General features: G+C 49.3%; 1 protein-coding gene across 2 annotated transcripts in view; it reads right to left on the bottom strand.

Moving 5' to 3' along the window:
- Positions 1-21: 21 nt before the first annotated feature.
- The window catches only part of SPEN (spen family transcriptional repressor), a 97,698-nt gene continuing 82,542 nt past the window's right edge, over positions 22-15,177 (bottom strand). For both annotated transcript variants that reach the window (XM_049878011.1, XM_049878012.1), the window contains exons 11-15: positions 3,383-11,561; positions 2,425-2,931; positions 2,078-2,272; positions 1,354-1,512; positions 22-1,189 (exon numbers count right to left, since the gene is read on the bottom strand). In XM_049878011.1, coding sequence (XP_049733968.1) covers positions 1,058-1,189; positions 1,354-1,512; positions 2,078-2,272; positions 2,425-2,931; positions 3,383-11,561 — 9,172 coding nt within the window. In that variant the 3' untranslated portion in view covers positions 22-1,057. The remainder of the gene's footprint in view (positions 1,190-1,353; positions 1,513-2,077; positions 2,273-2,424; positions 2,932-3,382; positions 11,562-15,177) is intronic.

Below are 15,177 nucleotides of genomic sequence, written 5' to 3'. Positions count from 1 at the left end.
AAGCAGAGCGAGACCCAAGTGACAATCACACTCATACTTGACATGTTTTGTATTTTTTAATAAAGTTTGTAATCCAATGGACACACAAAACAAAACTGCGCTGAGAAAAACAGTTTCATAAATTAATAAGTGTTAGGAAGTTGGGGGAGGTCCAGGTAAAGGAGGAGACCAGCCAGTCTTTTTACAGGTGCTGAGTGACACTTCCACGTCACAGGGCAGGCCTGTGCTGTGACGAAGCGCACTTGTACAAATGAGTGACAATACAAAGTCTGAGTATGAAAATAAGATTTTTTCTGAAAACACATTTTTGGCACAGATTAAAAAAAATGTATGTCGGGGAAATTTGATTTTTTAAGTCAGTATTATATATATTTATATATATTATATATTTATATATACACACATCCCGAGTTCTGCATATCCCACCAAGAAAGAAAATGAGCTATCCTTCTGTTTGCCCTTTGCAAGTGTAAACTGTACATCCAGGTGCCTCACAGATGGTGGCGGCAGAGAATGAAGAAAGGTGACATCCAAATGAGCATGGGAAGGAAGGAGCGGGGACCAAAAAACCCAATGAAATGTTCCTCGACCCCAAGGTTCCAGCAGAAGTTGGAAGTCCTGCGTGAGTCTGCAATGTGTGTTCACGTACACCAAACATCCAGAGAGTCACAGCCTGTCTTCACTGTGCAAAGTCCAAGTCACTAATTTAGTGCAAAGGCAGTTCCATTTTCTTGTTTCTTAAAAACAAAAAAAAAAAATTCCACTGCCCTGTTCCTTTTCTCCAAAGAGGAGAGAGACCCAGCCCCAAGGTGTCTGCGAGTCCATCGTTTCGTGGTCTGTCCTTGGGCTAAAGCATCATGTAAACATACAAGGTAGCAGCACCACTGCCCGAAGAAGGTCTGGCTGACGGGAGCCGGGCGGGCGAGCGGGAGGCTGGCCGTCTGGCAGTGGAGTCTGTCCCTTTCGGCAGCTTCCTCCACTTGGCTGGGTTGTCCTGTGTTTATTTTTTGCTGCAGCGCCTCGGGAAAATACACCGAGGTGGTGACCGTTTGGTGGCTCACACGGAGGCAATGACAATCATGAGGTGAGGAGAAATGTTGGAGATGCTGGCAAGGAGGTCAGGGGCCAGACGGGACAGGTGACTCTCAGAGAACTCGCAGGGCGGGAAGATCTGCAGCACATAGGCGGGCTGGAGAAAGGGACGAGAGACAAATGGGATGATGCCCTGTCTTCACGCCACCCCCCTCCCCACTACCACTCTCCTTCAAGGGGCCCAGTACAGAGAGTTTCCCAAGCAGACTGTGCCCAGCCCGAGTGCGCGCTGCTGCGTGCAGAGGGAGGACGCCCGCTGACCTGGTTGGAGCCAGGGTTAGGAACATTGATGATCCCTGCTGCCTGCTTAGCCTGCAGGTATGTGATGAAGGCGGCCTTGAGGGACTCGGTCTGGTTGACGACGTCCTCTTGGTCACGGCCGCAGGGCAGAGCCAGCAGCAGGCAGTAATCCGTCTCCACCTGGGCAGAGAGGCCAGCCGTCAGCGGCCAGAGCCCGTGCGGGGAGGCCTGTCCGACCCGGGTTATTTGATTGTGGAGTCTTCAAAAGCTCCCACCTCTGAGATGCCTTTAAACCCACCTCCAAAAAGAAAGCCAAACCCACTGCCATCAAGTCAGAGCCCTGGTGGCACAGTGGTTAAGCACTCGGCTGCAAATCAAGAGGTCGGCAGTTCAAACCCACCAGCTGCTCCACGGGAGGAAGAAGTGGCGGTCGGTCTGCTTTCGTAAGGATTACAGCCTTGGAAACCCTATGGGGCAGGTGTCCTCTGCCCTGTAGGGGATCCATGAGTCAGAAATCTACCCTGAGTGAAAAAAGCCTTGTTTTGGGGCCTAGAGACCTTTTACGACCCTGAAGGAAGATGGAGCACGCCCTTCCCTGTCCTCTTCAACAATACCATTAACCATGTCTCATGACCACCAGGGCTGCCGGGGGCCCCTATGCCTTCCTTTCCCATGGGCAGGTGGGTAGCTGTGGTGCTGCCAACTGCTGCTCTCAGCAGTGGTTCACCTGGGGCCTACGTCTTACCGTCATCCTCCGGGCAACGCCTTCAAGTTGTGAGGCCTCCAGCCGCATCCTCTGGGCGATCCTCAAGGGGGGGCCCCCTTCAGAGAGAGGGAGGGACCGATGGGCCAGGACATTGTTGCCAGAGACAAAGTGCAGCTGCACAGCAGCTGTGTCATTCTTGAGGGCCAGTAGGCCCTGCCACACGATGGGGTACTTCTGCTCAAAGGAAACAAACAGGAAGTGAGTGCATGGCCAGAGAACTGAGCCAGGCTGGGCATGGGCCTCGGTTGCAGCTTGCTGGTCTGTCAACCACAGCATCTTAGGACATTAGCACGTGCAAAGCTTGGGAGGCCCCTGGCCACACTTACCTTCAGAAGTTGAACCATGTCCACAGCTCTCTGGGAAGTCAAGCGTGGAGAGGAATCTTGTTTGGGGGTGGGCTGGGCTTCCGGATGTGGCAGAGCCAGTCCTGGTGGGGTGCTGGGGCCAGAGGTCGTAGGGACGAACAACGGCTGCTTTGGAGTAGCCTGAGCTGGGAGAGGGGCCGGGAGGTCAGGCTTCACGGAGACAGACACGGGAGAAGGGTGAGAAGTCTGGCCTGTTTCCACCTGGGGTCTCTGAACCTGGGCATGAGGCTCAGGTGGCCTGTTGGTAGGTACGGTTGTGAGGCGAGGCTGCTCGACAACTCCTGTCTGGGTCCCCTTCGCCTCCTGGGAGACCTGAGGCATTTTGCTGCTCAGTGGTTGGCTGGGCTGGCTGAGCTGGGCAGGCTGCACAGGCTGGGCAGGCTGTGTGGATGCAGTGGGCGGAGTTGGCTGTGTGGCTGACGGGGCAGGCTGAGTGGGCTGCAAGGGTTCCCCTTCAGGTGGAGTGCCCTGGGAGTCAGGAAAGAAGACAAAGGGACAGTCAGAGTCTGTTGTGCACAAAGACCTGGCCCCTAAAGGTCACGGGGAGAGGCTCAGATGCTATGAGATATAGGAGTCTCCTATAGGTGATACTCTCAGGGCTTCATGATTGAGGGCTCAGGTAAGAAGTGGTCACCTAGTCCCTTCCCACCACTGTGGGCAGAAGCCACCTATGTCAACTATTCCCGAAGAGTTCCTTCCCCATGCCCTGAGTGCTCTGTGGTGGGATCTGACCTGAAATTCTAGAAGTTCCTGTGCCTTGAGTCCCACAAAAAGGTCAAAATGTTTCAGGGAACATCTGAGCACACTTGTACCCCAACCACCCTCTCGACTGAAAGGCAGACTCTTAACACACCGTTGCTCCAACCCCTCTGAGCCCCCATGTACACATCTCCACATACAGGAGACTCGGCTTTCTCACCTGAGCAGGTGTCTTGGTCCGGGAAGCTGGGCCAATCGTGGAGGCCGCAGGAAACTGAGCGTGAGCGAGCTGAGTGGGCGCATGGTAGGCCCGGATGTCACCGTACCTGTACTCCTGAAACAACTCCCCGCTCGAGTGCACAATCTGCACGCCGTGGGTCACCACCACAGGAGGGGTCAGCGGCAGCCCCTGCAGCTGGTTGCTGGGGGTGACTGTGAGGATGCGGGCTTCACCATGGGAGGCAGGCGCTGCTTTGGCATCGGTCGTCTTGGCAGCTTCCTTCCCTGGCTGTGGAGGGGCCTTGGTGGCTGGCGGCACCTTCACCACGCCCTCTGCAGCCCTGGGCTGCTCGCTGACCGCCGTCACGTGGGGATGCACCATGATCCTCACGTCCCGTGGCACTGTGTACGGGTGCAGCCGGTACTCAGACTGCATGACCAGCACCTCTGACTGCACAGGGGCTGAGGCTCGGGCAACAGGGAGGTGATAGTGCACCTCTTCCTCGGGAGGGTGCTGGGAGGCCAGAGCAGGCACACTTGCCGGGGCTGGCTGGGGCGTGCCCGCTCGCTGTGGGGCCCTGACCTCTATCTGCTGGGGCTGCAGGGGGGCCCGGGGAGAGTGGAGCTTCTCAGGCCGGATGCTGTAGGTGATGCTGGGCAGCGTGGGTGTGTTCATTCTCACCTCGCCCTGCGACAAGTGGCTGAGGGACACAGTCTGGGTGATGCTGTGGGGAGGCATGATGACGGACTGCTCGGGGTGTATGCTGGAGATGAACTGCGGCACAGGAATGCCCGCTGCCAGCATGACTGTGGCGTTGGTGGAGAGGGCTGTGGATCCAGTGCTGCTGGGGTGACAAGCCCTCGGGAACGGGGATGGAGCAGGCCCGCTCGGTCGAGGAGGATGTGCGTCTGGCTTCGTGACTGCCAAATGGGAGACTGTTCGGTCTGTTGGGGCGTTGGGCCCTGGGTTTATGTGGTTCACTTCTGCGGGCAGTTTGCTGGGCAGAGCAGGCGGGTGGTGGGGAGTGAGAGTTGACCCCAGGCTAGCCGGCTGAAGGACCTTGGTCTCTATTTTGAGGGTCACAGGGTCAGCAAGCTTTTTATTAGTGGTGACTATGCTTGGGGTGAGGACCAGCTGGTTGTGAACCAGCACTGGGGGTGTGTTTATGCCCTGGGTGAGCACCTTCACTGTGCCACCTTGGGTGACAGGTGTGGACACGGAGAGGTGAATGGGCTCAGGCTTCTCTAAGGATGGGCGATCGGCCTTAACAGATGAAATCACGGGAGATGCGTTATACGTCTGGGCAGTCAGAACCAGAGTAGAGTGGGTGGCCACATTCGCATAGCCTGAAGGTGCTTGAGGGCCTTTGGGCGGAGGCTGAGATGGTGTGACAGAGTCAGGTTTGACCTGGGACTTGGACACCGACTGTTGAAACTCAATGTCCATTGCACTTGCTGGGGGGATCTGACTGATCTTGGCGCTGATCCGCTGGGGGCCTTCAGTCTTCTGCCCTGAATAGCTCAGGAGGACAACCCCTTCTGAGGTGTTCACACGCAGCCCAGCACCAGAGCCAGTGTCAGCCGGACGATCGTCAATCACAGACATCGATCCCGGGTGGAACCGGCTGTTTTCGTTAGTGCTCGATCTCTGTTTGCATTTTGCCGATGGTGCAATCACTGCCCCTGCTGCCATGGTCACTGCACCTGTTGTGGCAGTCACACCACCAGATGCTGCAGTCACCGCCCCGGCTGTGACAGTCACTGCACCTGTGACAGCATTCAAGGGACCCGTGGCGGCGTTCACAGTGCCTGTGGCAGTGTTCACCACACCTGGGGTAGCGTTCACTGTGCCCACAGTGGCATTCACCGGAGCGGTAAGAACATTCACGGGCCCCGTCAGGACATTTACCGGCCCTTTGAGGACATTCACAGGTCCTGCAGGAGTGTTCACCAGACCCTTCAGTGTTGTCACTGAGCCCTTCATAGGCCCTTTCAGAGCATTCACTGGGCCAGTCAGGGCATTTACTGGGACCAGTGAGACGTTCACCAGGCCCGTGAGGGCACTCACCAGGCCAGTCAGAGTCTGAGGAGCAGGCTTTGCCAGAGTTATCTTCTGCGAATTCTCCAAGTCAATGCTGACAGGCATCCGGCTAATGACAGAAGTAATTTTGGGAGCGATAACTGGAGCCGTCTTTTCTTTGTCAGTGGCTACTGGAACCTCTGAGGTTTGTTGTGTGTCAGAGGTGTTGGCTACTGGAGCGGCTGGTTTTTCCTCTAAGAGAGGCTTTTTAGGTTCAACTGGAGGGGGCGGTGCCTCATGCAGACAGGGGGTGGCACTGACAGGCTCTGCAATGGAGGTTGTGACACTCGTGGAAGTGACACCTGTGGCAGACACGTATTTGGGGTCCATGAGGATCTTCCTCAGCGTACTGGAGCTGGTGTCAATGTCAGAGGCTTTTGTGTCTGGGGGAAGAGCTGGAGATGGTGTGGACTGAGCTCGTGGCTCCTCCTGCCTTGTGATCCACTCTGTCACCTTAGGAGGAGGGGGACTCTGATGCGAGATACCACCAGAGGTGACAGGGGCTGGGAGCTTTGTTACAGCTACAGAAGGAATTGTGGGTGTGAGTATGCTGGAGTCGCTGGGTGGGGTTACTGGGTCACTTTCAATAATTGAATGTACCTTGAATCTGGCTTGATGGTCATCATCCCCTGGTACCTGCTGAGAAGGGGAAGATAGGTCTGGGGGTGCTGGCCCTTTGGTTGGTGTCTTTTCTTCGACTCTGCTCTCCTGGGAGACATTCTCCCTGGGTGGAGTCTTGCTTGGATCAGAAGTACACGACTCAGGAGGAGTGGAGTGGGGCTTTTCTTCCTGTGGAGTTTCTGGGGCCTGTACCGTCGCCCCCTCGTTCACAGCTGGACTCTTGCTTTGAGCCTGGTCAGGTTCGGAGGTATGGGGCTCTGCCACAGGCCCTGTTTTCTTGCTTGTATTCCGTTTGCGGCGCGATCGAGTTGTCTTCTGGCGCCCTTTGTCTTTCCGAGCAACTTCTGCTTCTTTGGCCCCTCTGGCTTCCTGCACTGGGTGGGAGGGTTCACTGCCATCCCCTCTGGCTTCCTTGGTGTCTGCTGGGCCTGCTGAGGTGTCAGGAGCACTGGCAGGTGGCCCAGAAGATTCTGTAGCAGCCTCAGTCTCCAAGATGCCAGACACGGCCTCATCTGTCTCAGGCTCCATTCCTTCCTCAGCAGGCTGCAGGCCTTGATGATGGGGCTGGACATCTCCTTGAGACTCCGCGGGGTACGTGGGAGGTGCTGTGAAGTTTTCTGGCTCCCCAGAAATGTCATTGATGATGGAGCCGATGGCCGCGGCAAGTTCTGTTTCACTAGCTTGATGGGCTGGCTTGTCCCTGTCCTCCCTGGCGAGGCCCTCAGGTGCATCTTCAGCTGCTGCCTTGTAGGTCGAGGCAGCTGCGGTTTCTGCGAGCTTTTCAATGTTTTCCACGGCCTGCTCCAGCTCCATCTGCTTGGCTAACTGCGTTGCTTCCGGGCAGAGCTTAGCGTCAGAGACATCTTCCTTCTCTGGTTCCTTGTTTGGGTCAACAGGATCACTCTTCAGCTGGCATGATGAGCTATCCTCCTTCTGGGGATTCTCACTTTTCTCGGGAGAGACTGCTGTAACCTCAGCTTCCTTCTCTCCTGCCAGCCCCAAAGCCGCACTAGCACCTGCATCAGCATCCACATTCTTCAGGTTTGCAGATCTGTCCGCTGCTGACCTAGAGTTTCGAGATCGTCCTCTCTTTGATTTGGAGTTTTTTTCAGGGGTTGTTTTTTTCCCCACCACCTCAACAGGGGGAGTTTCAGGTGGATTTTTGTCTGTGCCGATTTCTTTTCTGTCACGTTTCTGTTCATTTCCTGCTTCTTCTTTATCAGGTTTGGATTTTGTGTTGTTTTCTTTCGTGTTTATTTGAGAGCCCACCTCAGTGGAAGCCTCAGGACGTTCAGGTACAGTATCAACTTTCGGGTCATTTTTCCCCTTTCCCTTCCCTTGTGGGCCACCAGCAGGTACTAATTTTTGAGATCGAGGGGATCTCCAACCTTCAGCTGGTTTGAGTGTTTCCACAGGTTCTTTTGCCTCCATCTCCTCATCTTCATCAGCTCGACGGCGTGTTTTTGGAGGCCTTCCCCTTCGCGGGGTTGTAGGAAGTGCCGCAGCTTCCTGAAGTTCTCGCTCCAATCTTTTTCTGGTCAGTCTTGGCTGCTCTATGGGTTCTTTTACTGGAGAGCGGCTTTCATGGTCACTCATGGTTGCATAAACACTCCTTACATTTCGGCGCCTTGTCCGGCTGAGGGGCAAACTTGGCTCGGGGTGTTCAGAGTCCCCAGCAGAGGTTTTAGAAGCAGTCCTTGTAATCTTCTCTGCCTCCATCTTCAATTCTAACAGTTTCTGTGCTTCTCCTCGAGGAGAATTGGACCGCTTTAGCTTTTCCCGGTCTATCCTCTCACTCTTCCTTGTGACAGGCTTCTCCACGATGCTTGATGCAGCTGCCTGAACTGGGGTCTTGGAACGTTTGCTTTTGTTTGGCTTTTTATCTTTTGCAGCAACTGGAGCCTCAACCTCTAAATCTTCAGAAGCTTGAGGCTCGACCTCAGGAACAACTTCAGCTTTCTGCTTTGCATGAGGCTCAACATTAGCAGCTGAGTCTGGCTGTTCTGCCTTTGGCTCATTGGCTTCCTCAGCCTTCTGGGTCGGTTTGCTAAGTGGTGGGGTACTGTCAGGTTCTGGATCTACAACGATCTCTGCCTGGGAAAATGAGGCCCCAGGAGTTGGAGGCTTGGCATCCAGGTAGGGGAGCTGGTCAGCTGATGAGCTTTCTTCAGCCACTAATGGAGTCACAGCAGCATCTTTATCGGTGTCAACTACTGGGGGCAAGATTGTTTGTTCAGGTTGTTCCACAGGGACAGGAGTCAGTTCAGATACAGATTTTGCCTCTTCTGGGACCGAAGCAGACTCTACACTCTTCTCTTCAGCTACTGAAGGCACCTCTGTTGTTTTCTCACTAGCTGTCTTCTCTAGTGAAGACGGTGCTGAGTCCGGAGTTTCAACGGTGACACTAGCAGGCCCAACTGAAGATGCTGTTTTCAGTTCTGATTCTTTATTCTCAGAAGCAGATTCTGGGGTCTTGGGTTGATTCTCTGTATCTTCCTGTTTCTCGGTCTCTTTGGGCTTTTGGTCTTTTTCTTTTTCTTTCTGTTGCATTCGCGTGAGTTCCATAAATCTGCTATGAAATAGAACAACTGGCTCTTGAATTAAATCAGTTGTGCTGTTTGCTCCATCAGATATCTGCCTCCCATATGACCTACCAGAAATGAAGTCAGGTTCTTCTTCTTTTCTCTCCAGATGCTGCAATCGCTTGGAATCTTGTTCAAAGATCGAGCTGTGTAAAAAACGAGAAGCAAACAATTCTTGCCTTTCCTGCTCTTCTTCTTTACGGTCATCTTTTTTATCATCCATTTTTCCTTCAGAATCAGTCCTAATTTTCTTCTTTTTCATGTACCAGGATGGAATCGGTCTTGGAGCAGAGTCCACCTTTTCTTTATCTTTGTTGTTTCGAAAATTAGCAAATCGAGAGTCCCAATCAAGAAAAGACCAATTTTCTTCTCGAGATGAAGAGAGGGATTTGGCTCTTTCGAGCAAAGCCTTAGTGTCTGGTGTGATTGTCTTATCCAATGCAAAAGAATAGAATTTGTGCCTTTCTAAAGAACTGGAGAGTCTTTCATCTCGGTCACGAAGTTTGTCTTCTCTGTCCCTCAATAAAAAAGACAACCGGGAACTTTCATATAACGCAGAGGCTCTGGGTGAATGGGATTTGTGTTCACCATCTTCATCAGAATCAGAAGGCACCTCGCCAGGTTCCAGGTCTCGTACAGACCTCTTTCGCAGGCTGTCTCTCTTGATTATGCTGTTTGGGAAACTCACATCAAATCTGCTGGCATCCTGTTTCACTCCCGAGTCCCAACGATTTAATTCGTCTTCAGAATTCAAGACAGACAGCTTTATCTTGGCCATGTCTGCCATCTGTTCTCTCCTGCTAGAATCATAGGGATTAAATTTTAGGGACTCTTCCCTGACTGTTATATTAGAATAGGGGAGACCTTTTTCATCTACTTTAGGGGACCCTTTTACTGACGTTAGCCTAGGGGAGCCAAGGGGGTCATCGTCTTCCTGGAAGGAACCATGCCGGATGCTGGGAGAACCACCAGTCCTTTCAGAATCTTCACTGATTTGGCGTGAACTTCTGTAATTCCTCTCTCTTTTGGTGCAGATATCAAAATCAACATGATCCATCCTTTTCTTTTTGCTGGGAGGAGAGTCATCAGTGACATCCTGAGGGGGCTTGCCCACCTCATGAACAAGGCTACGCCTCTCATATTCATCTACATCTTTTTTAGGACTGCCAAACTTCTCGGACTTGGCTATTTCCATCTCCATCTGCTGTTTTCTACGACTCTGTTCCATTTGTTTTCGGTAGCTCTGCGTGTGATCAATATCAATGCCAATTTTTTCTTCAGTACTAACTGAACGTGGTTTGTCTTGGCCTGATTTACGTTCAGGTGTCTCATCACGAAGATGGCAATAGTTTTTCCTACTATCCTCTCTCTCTGGTCCTTGATCATCTAATAGCTGTGGCTGTTTGAGCTGTGGTTTCGAGGAAGTGGGTTTTTTTGTTTGGATTTCTTGATTTTCTGCAGATTCACCTGCTGGTTCTCCCAGCCTTGCTTGTAGGTCTGAGCTGGACCTTGAGCCAGCCCCAACGGAAATACTGGCAAGCTCCTGACAGTCTTTGGGGCTAGGAACAGTATTAAGTCTATCCAGTTTGATTTTTTTGGATTCTCTTTTAAGGATTTCTTTCCTCACAGGCTTTCTTTCAGACTCGCCTTCCCTTAGCAGAATGGTGTCTCTAGATGATAGGTCAGGCTGCTTTTTTAAAAGCACCCTAGCCTCCTCCACCTCTGGACTGCTTTTCTTGACTTCTGCTTTCTGCCGTTCTGCTTTCAAATTTGAATCTGCAAAACGCCTTTTCCTAGCTTCCAGCTTCTCCAAATCTACAGCACTGACCCCGTCAGCAGTCTGCTCTGGTTTTAGGTGCTTCCTGGGCTTAAGCCTGCCTTCTTTATCTACCACTTCTATGTGGCTAGAAAGGCCCTTTTCCTTTGGCACTTTCATTCTAACAGATTCCAGTTTAGACAGGTCAGATTTTGCAGGCTCAGTCTGAGAGGCCTGAAGTTTCTGATCTAGAGCAGATGACTTTACACTGTCATTATCAAGCTTGGTTTTCAGCTTTTCAAAAGCCGTGTGGTCAATAACCTTCCCCTCTTTTTCTTTCACTCGAGTTAAAACCACACAAGGCATGAGTTCGAGGCGGTTTTTTGCCATTCCTTCTTTGTCAGCTTTCTCTCTGCTCAGTTTATTGGAGCTCCTTGGTTTTTCTGGGCTTGGTTCTCTCTCATTCTCTTGGTCTGTTTCTGAAGACTGGGAACTAGGGGAATGAATTTTTCCTTTTCGTTTCTGCTTGTCAGTTTTGTCCTTTTCCAGTTTTTCCTTTCTTATTAAGCGTCGCTCTCTCTCCCCTCTCTCGGGATGATCAAAAGTTCGTTCTTTATCTGTCTTTTCATTTTTTGTATAGCGTTCCAAACGAGGTTTGTCAAGTTTCTCATATCTTGGAGGGGAAAGTGAACTACAGCTTCCACTGCGGTCTGAGGACCGACTATACATCCTCCTCTCAGAATCACTGGGCAACCTCTCTGACTGTGAAGGAGATGCCTCAGGACTCTGCGGACGTCTCAAGTGGACTGGACTCTGACTTCGTTCAATTGGCCTCCTCTCATGGTCTCTGTCCCGGTCAGACTCAAATCTTTCACGTTCTCTTTCTCGTTCCCTTTGCCTGTAAGTGTATTCCCGAATATCTTGTTCATAAGGATCACTCCTATAATCCCTGTATTCTCGAGGATCATCGTAATAGCGTGAGTCATAGTACTCTGCTTGGTAAGTTTCCCATTCTGAAAAAAATTCTCTCCCTCGAGCTGGATAGTCCCGTCTGGAATCCTCGGGATAGGTACCTGGAGTACGAACATTCTCGTAGTATGTACGATCTTGGTTATAGTCATAGGATGCCCTTCGCTCATCTCTGTCAAAAAAAAAAAAAAAAATTTAGTTCTTCTGTTTCCTTGGCACTTATGCATTAAATCATATATAGGTGATCAGAAAGCCCTGCTTCTAAAAATCTTTGCCATTATGTCGTCATTATTTAGACTTGTGCTGGAAATGAAGTTCGTCTGAATTGAGATGTGCTGGAAGTATAAATTACACACCAAATTTCACAGACTTAGGTTTAAAAAAAAATAAAAATAAAAACCTCAATAATTTATTCACGGTGATAACATGTTTAAGTGATAATATTTCGGATATACTGAGTTAAAAAAAATAAAATTAATGTCACCTTTAACTTTTAAATGGGTTACCAGAACACTTAAAATCACCTATGTAGCATTTTGTTTCTACGAGACCGTGCTGGTTGAGCCCGCTGTCATTCTTTGGTAATTTAGGTGGTATGCAGTAACGTATAAGGGACACCAGTATCAAATGTACCGCATACCCACATTTCTAAGTCTTTCATAATTATTTTTCTGCCAAAAGACATTCATACTACCACATGGGAAATAAATGCACCGTTTTGAAAAAAGTTCTACCACCTGTGTGACCTATATGATACTGGTAACACCTCAAACATACTCGAGAGGTTAATCTCTCTGCACTCAGCCTCCTCACTTGTAAACTATGATGCCTTCTCCTAACAGGGCTCTTAAGATTAACTAAGGAAAACTTTCCTAGCATAATGCTGGGCACATACTTGGCATTTAGTAAACTGCCCGAGCCCGCTAACTAACAACTCAGGGATGGTTACAAGCACTGTAAGAGGGTCCCTCAATTTGTAAAGGAAATTATAGTGGATCTTCTCTCTCAGTGACCTGTCACAGTACATTCAAAACAGGGTTAAATATACACACAAGAACACGTATGTTGTACAAAATGAAATACACCAGTACCAGAGCCCAATTCTTTCCTTCTTGTTCACTCTCAGAAATTTCTGCTCTCTCAAGCAGGCATGGCTTGCTCATTCTACACAGTACTGCCATTGGTGGGCTCAGTGAAACACACTAAAACTAGAACACAAGACCCATAAAAGCACTGGTTTTGTCTTGTTCATCACCAATTCTCTAGCTCTTATAACAGTGCTTGGCTCACAGCAGCCAATGAAATATTTTTGGACGAATGAACATTCAGAAAAATATGTCAAAGCCTGCTACTGGGTGATATTCTAACCTCAAATATTAACAGCAAAAAAAGGCATCCAGAGTTAACATTAAAACACTGGAAGCATCAATAATGATTATATGCATTTATCCTGAACTCTCGCTTCAGTACTGAATGATAAATCTATGATACTTGGTTTATTGGGTTCAAGACGATCCTTCTACATTCCTTATGAATCACGTTCTTTGCCTAAATTACTGGCCAGCCATCTTGCCAATAATGTTACTGGGCATGGAACATTTAGGCTAATTTAACTCATTATCACCATAAATACAAACTCCAAGGAAGTATCATTTTCACAAATAAAGGTGAACACATTACATGTTTTCCAAAGTTATAAAGTGAATAAGACACTTAAAGCCATATTTAGAAAACATAGTATCAAGATGTTTTTTAAATTAAGCAAACTAAAACTATATCCAAAAACACGAAAAAAGTTACAGAAGTCGAAGGTGCGTGTGAATCTTAGTGCTGAGGCACTGCAACTATTATTAAAATAACCAGTCTGCTGGGCTCCGTGACTGACTACAGAGAGAAATCAGAGTTCCTGCACTCCAGGAACTCAACAGCAAAGCGGGAGACAATGCAACTGCGCGCTTGTAACCCTGCACAAAGGGCTAGGGCAGAGGTACACAGAGTCCCCAAGGAACTGCGAAAGGGCAGGTTTTGAGATGACGCTGTCCACGTGACTGCACACTATCCAAATTTCCAAACTACTCTGAGTAGGTGGGAAATTAATCTACATCATAATGCAGCCCTCTAAATTCATCTGAAGAAGCACTTTAGTAAAGCGTGAGGCTCAGTGCGCTAGCAGCTAACAGCCCTGGGCTTATCCTCAGCCTAATTACTTGGTAGCCTGTGATCTTATTAGCAAAGTCACTAAGCCATCTGACCTTAGGTGAAATAGGACAACAGTCATGGCCCTATCTCCCTGATAACAGTATTTGAAGAATCAAATGAAATACTACTTTGTAAACTGTTTGCAAATGGGGTTCTCGTTTGCATTCCTGAGCTGAAATATCATTAGAAAGCAGAGGTAACACTTTTTTCCCGTTTATGTATCAACTACTCAGTGGGATGACTCCCCTCTATGGAAAGCACAAAACGTCCTCAAGTTCAAGTTCTATAGGCACTGCCATCTGAAACCAAATGGGGCAAAACTGAATCACGGTGAGGCCCAAGCCCCTCATCCTCCCCATACCTACTTCAGGAGATAAATTCCATTCTACAGGGATAAATTATCACGGGTGAGATGCCCAGAAACAAAGTCAGGGTTCGATCTTCACTACAACGAGTGAATTTGAGTGGTAACATACTAGAATTAACACCCACACAGCATTATCTGACACTTACAAGGCACTGCTTTTTTAAAAAAATATTTAATGTACACACACGGGATTCTTATAGATGCTTTTGTATCTTAGGTGCAACTTGGCTTCCAACAGACTTTCCATTCATTTATGGAGAAGAATTTCTGTAAGCACATAATGTATCTGGCCTTTATTGTCATTAACAATGACTTCAAACTGCTGTTTGGAGAGCCAGGAGCAAGGACTTTTTTTTCTCTCCCTACTCACATGCTCTTGCTCACTCTTGCTCTCTCTCTCTCTCTCTCTCTCTCTCGCATGCGCGCGCGCACACACACACACACACACACACAACTGAACAGGACCGCCTATTAAGGCTGACTTTCAACTTTCAACTGCTGATTTTTCATTTTCTGGAATTTGGGTTATGATCTACTAGTGAGAAATGATCAAAATCTTAGAAGTTTGAGCTTTGGGGAAATTTGGCCACGGGTAGCATTTTTCATTTAAAAATCCCCAAGTATTCAATGACTATTACATAATACTCCACTAAGAAACGCCTCAAAGAGATACGTACTTTCTAGGATTTAACAGAAACTGGCAAAGAAAAGAGGCAGTAGGAGGGAAATACATTCGATAGGTTTCTGGTGGCAGCACAGAGTTTTGCTGATCATTGTCACGGAGCCCTTTTTATACCTGAATTTAGGTGTCTAAAGGTATTTTTCACACAAAGCCTTTTGTCTAATACATATGTACAGAGATAGAGATCTAGCTGTAACATTCTAGGAGGCTTAATCGCCTAGGCATGCCTGGGCATGTCTGGACAAACAGCTTCAGCACGCAGGTGATGTGTCATCCGCTACTGAAGAACCAGTGGCATTAGATTGTTGTTAGCTGCAGAGTTGGCCCTGACTCACGGTGACCCCATCCACAATGGGATGGGATCACTTTTAGCTATAAGGTTTTCGATGGCTTTCAGAAATAGATCACCAGGCCTTTCTTCCCAGTCTGCCTTAGTTTGGAAGCTCCACTGAAACCTGGTCAGCATCATAGCAACACGCAGACCTCTGCTGACAGATGAGAGTGGTGGCTGCCCATGAGGTACACTGGCCAGGAATCGAA

Source organism: Elephas maximus, chromosome 3, assembly GCF_024166365.1.
Source record: "Elephas maximus indicus isolate mEleMax1 chromosome 3, mEleMax1 primary haplotype, whole genome shotgun sequence".
In the NCBI taxonomy this organism is placed as follows: Eukaryota; Metazoa; Chordata; class Mammalia; order Proboscidea; family Elephantidae; genus Elephas; species Elephas maximus.
Note: the sequence above shows the minus strand (reverse complement) of the source record. Positions and strands in the feature narration are given on the sequence as shown.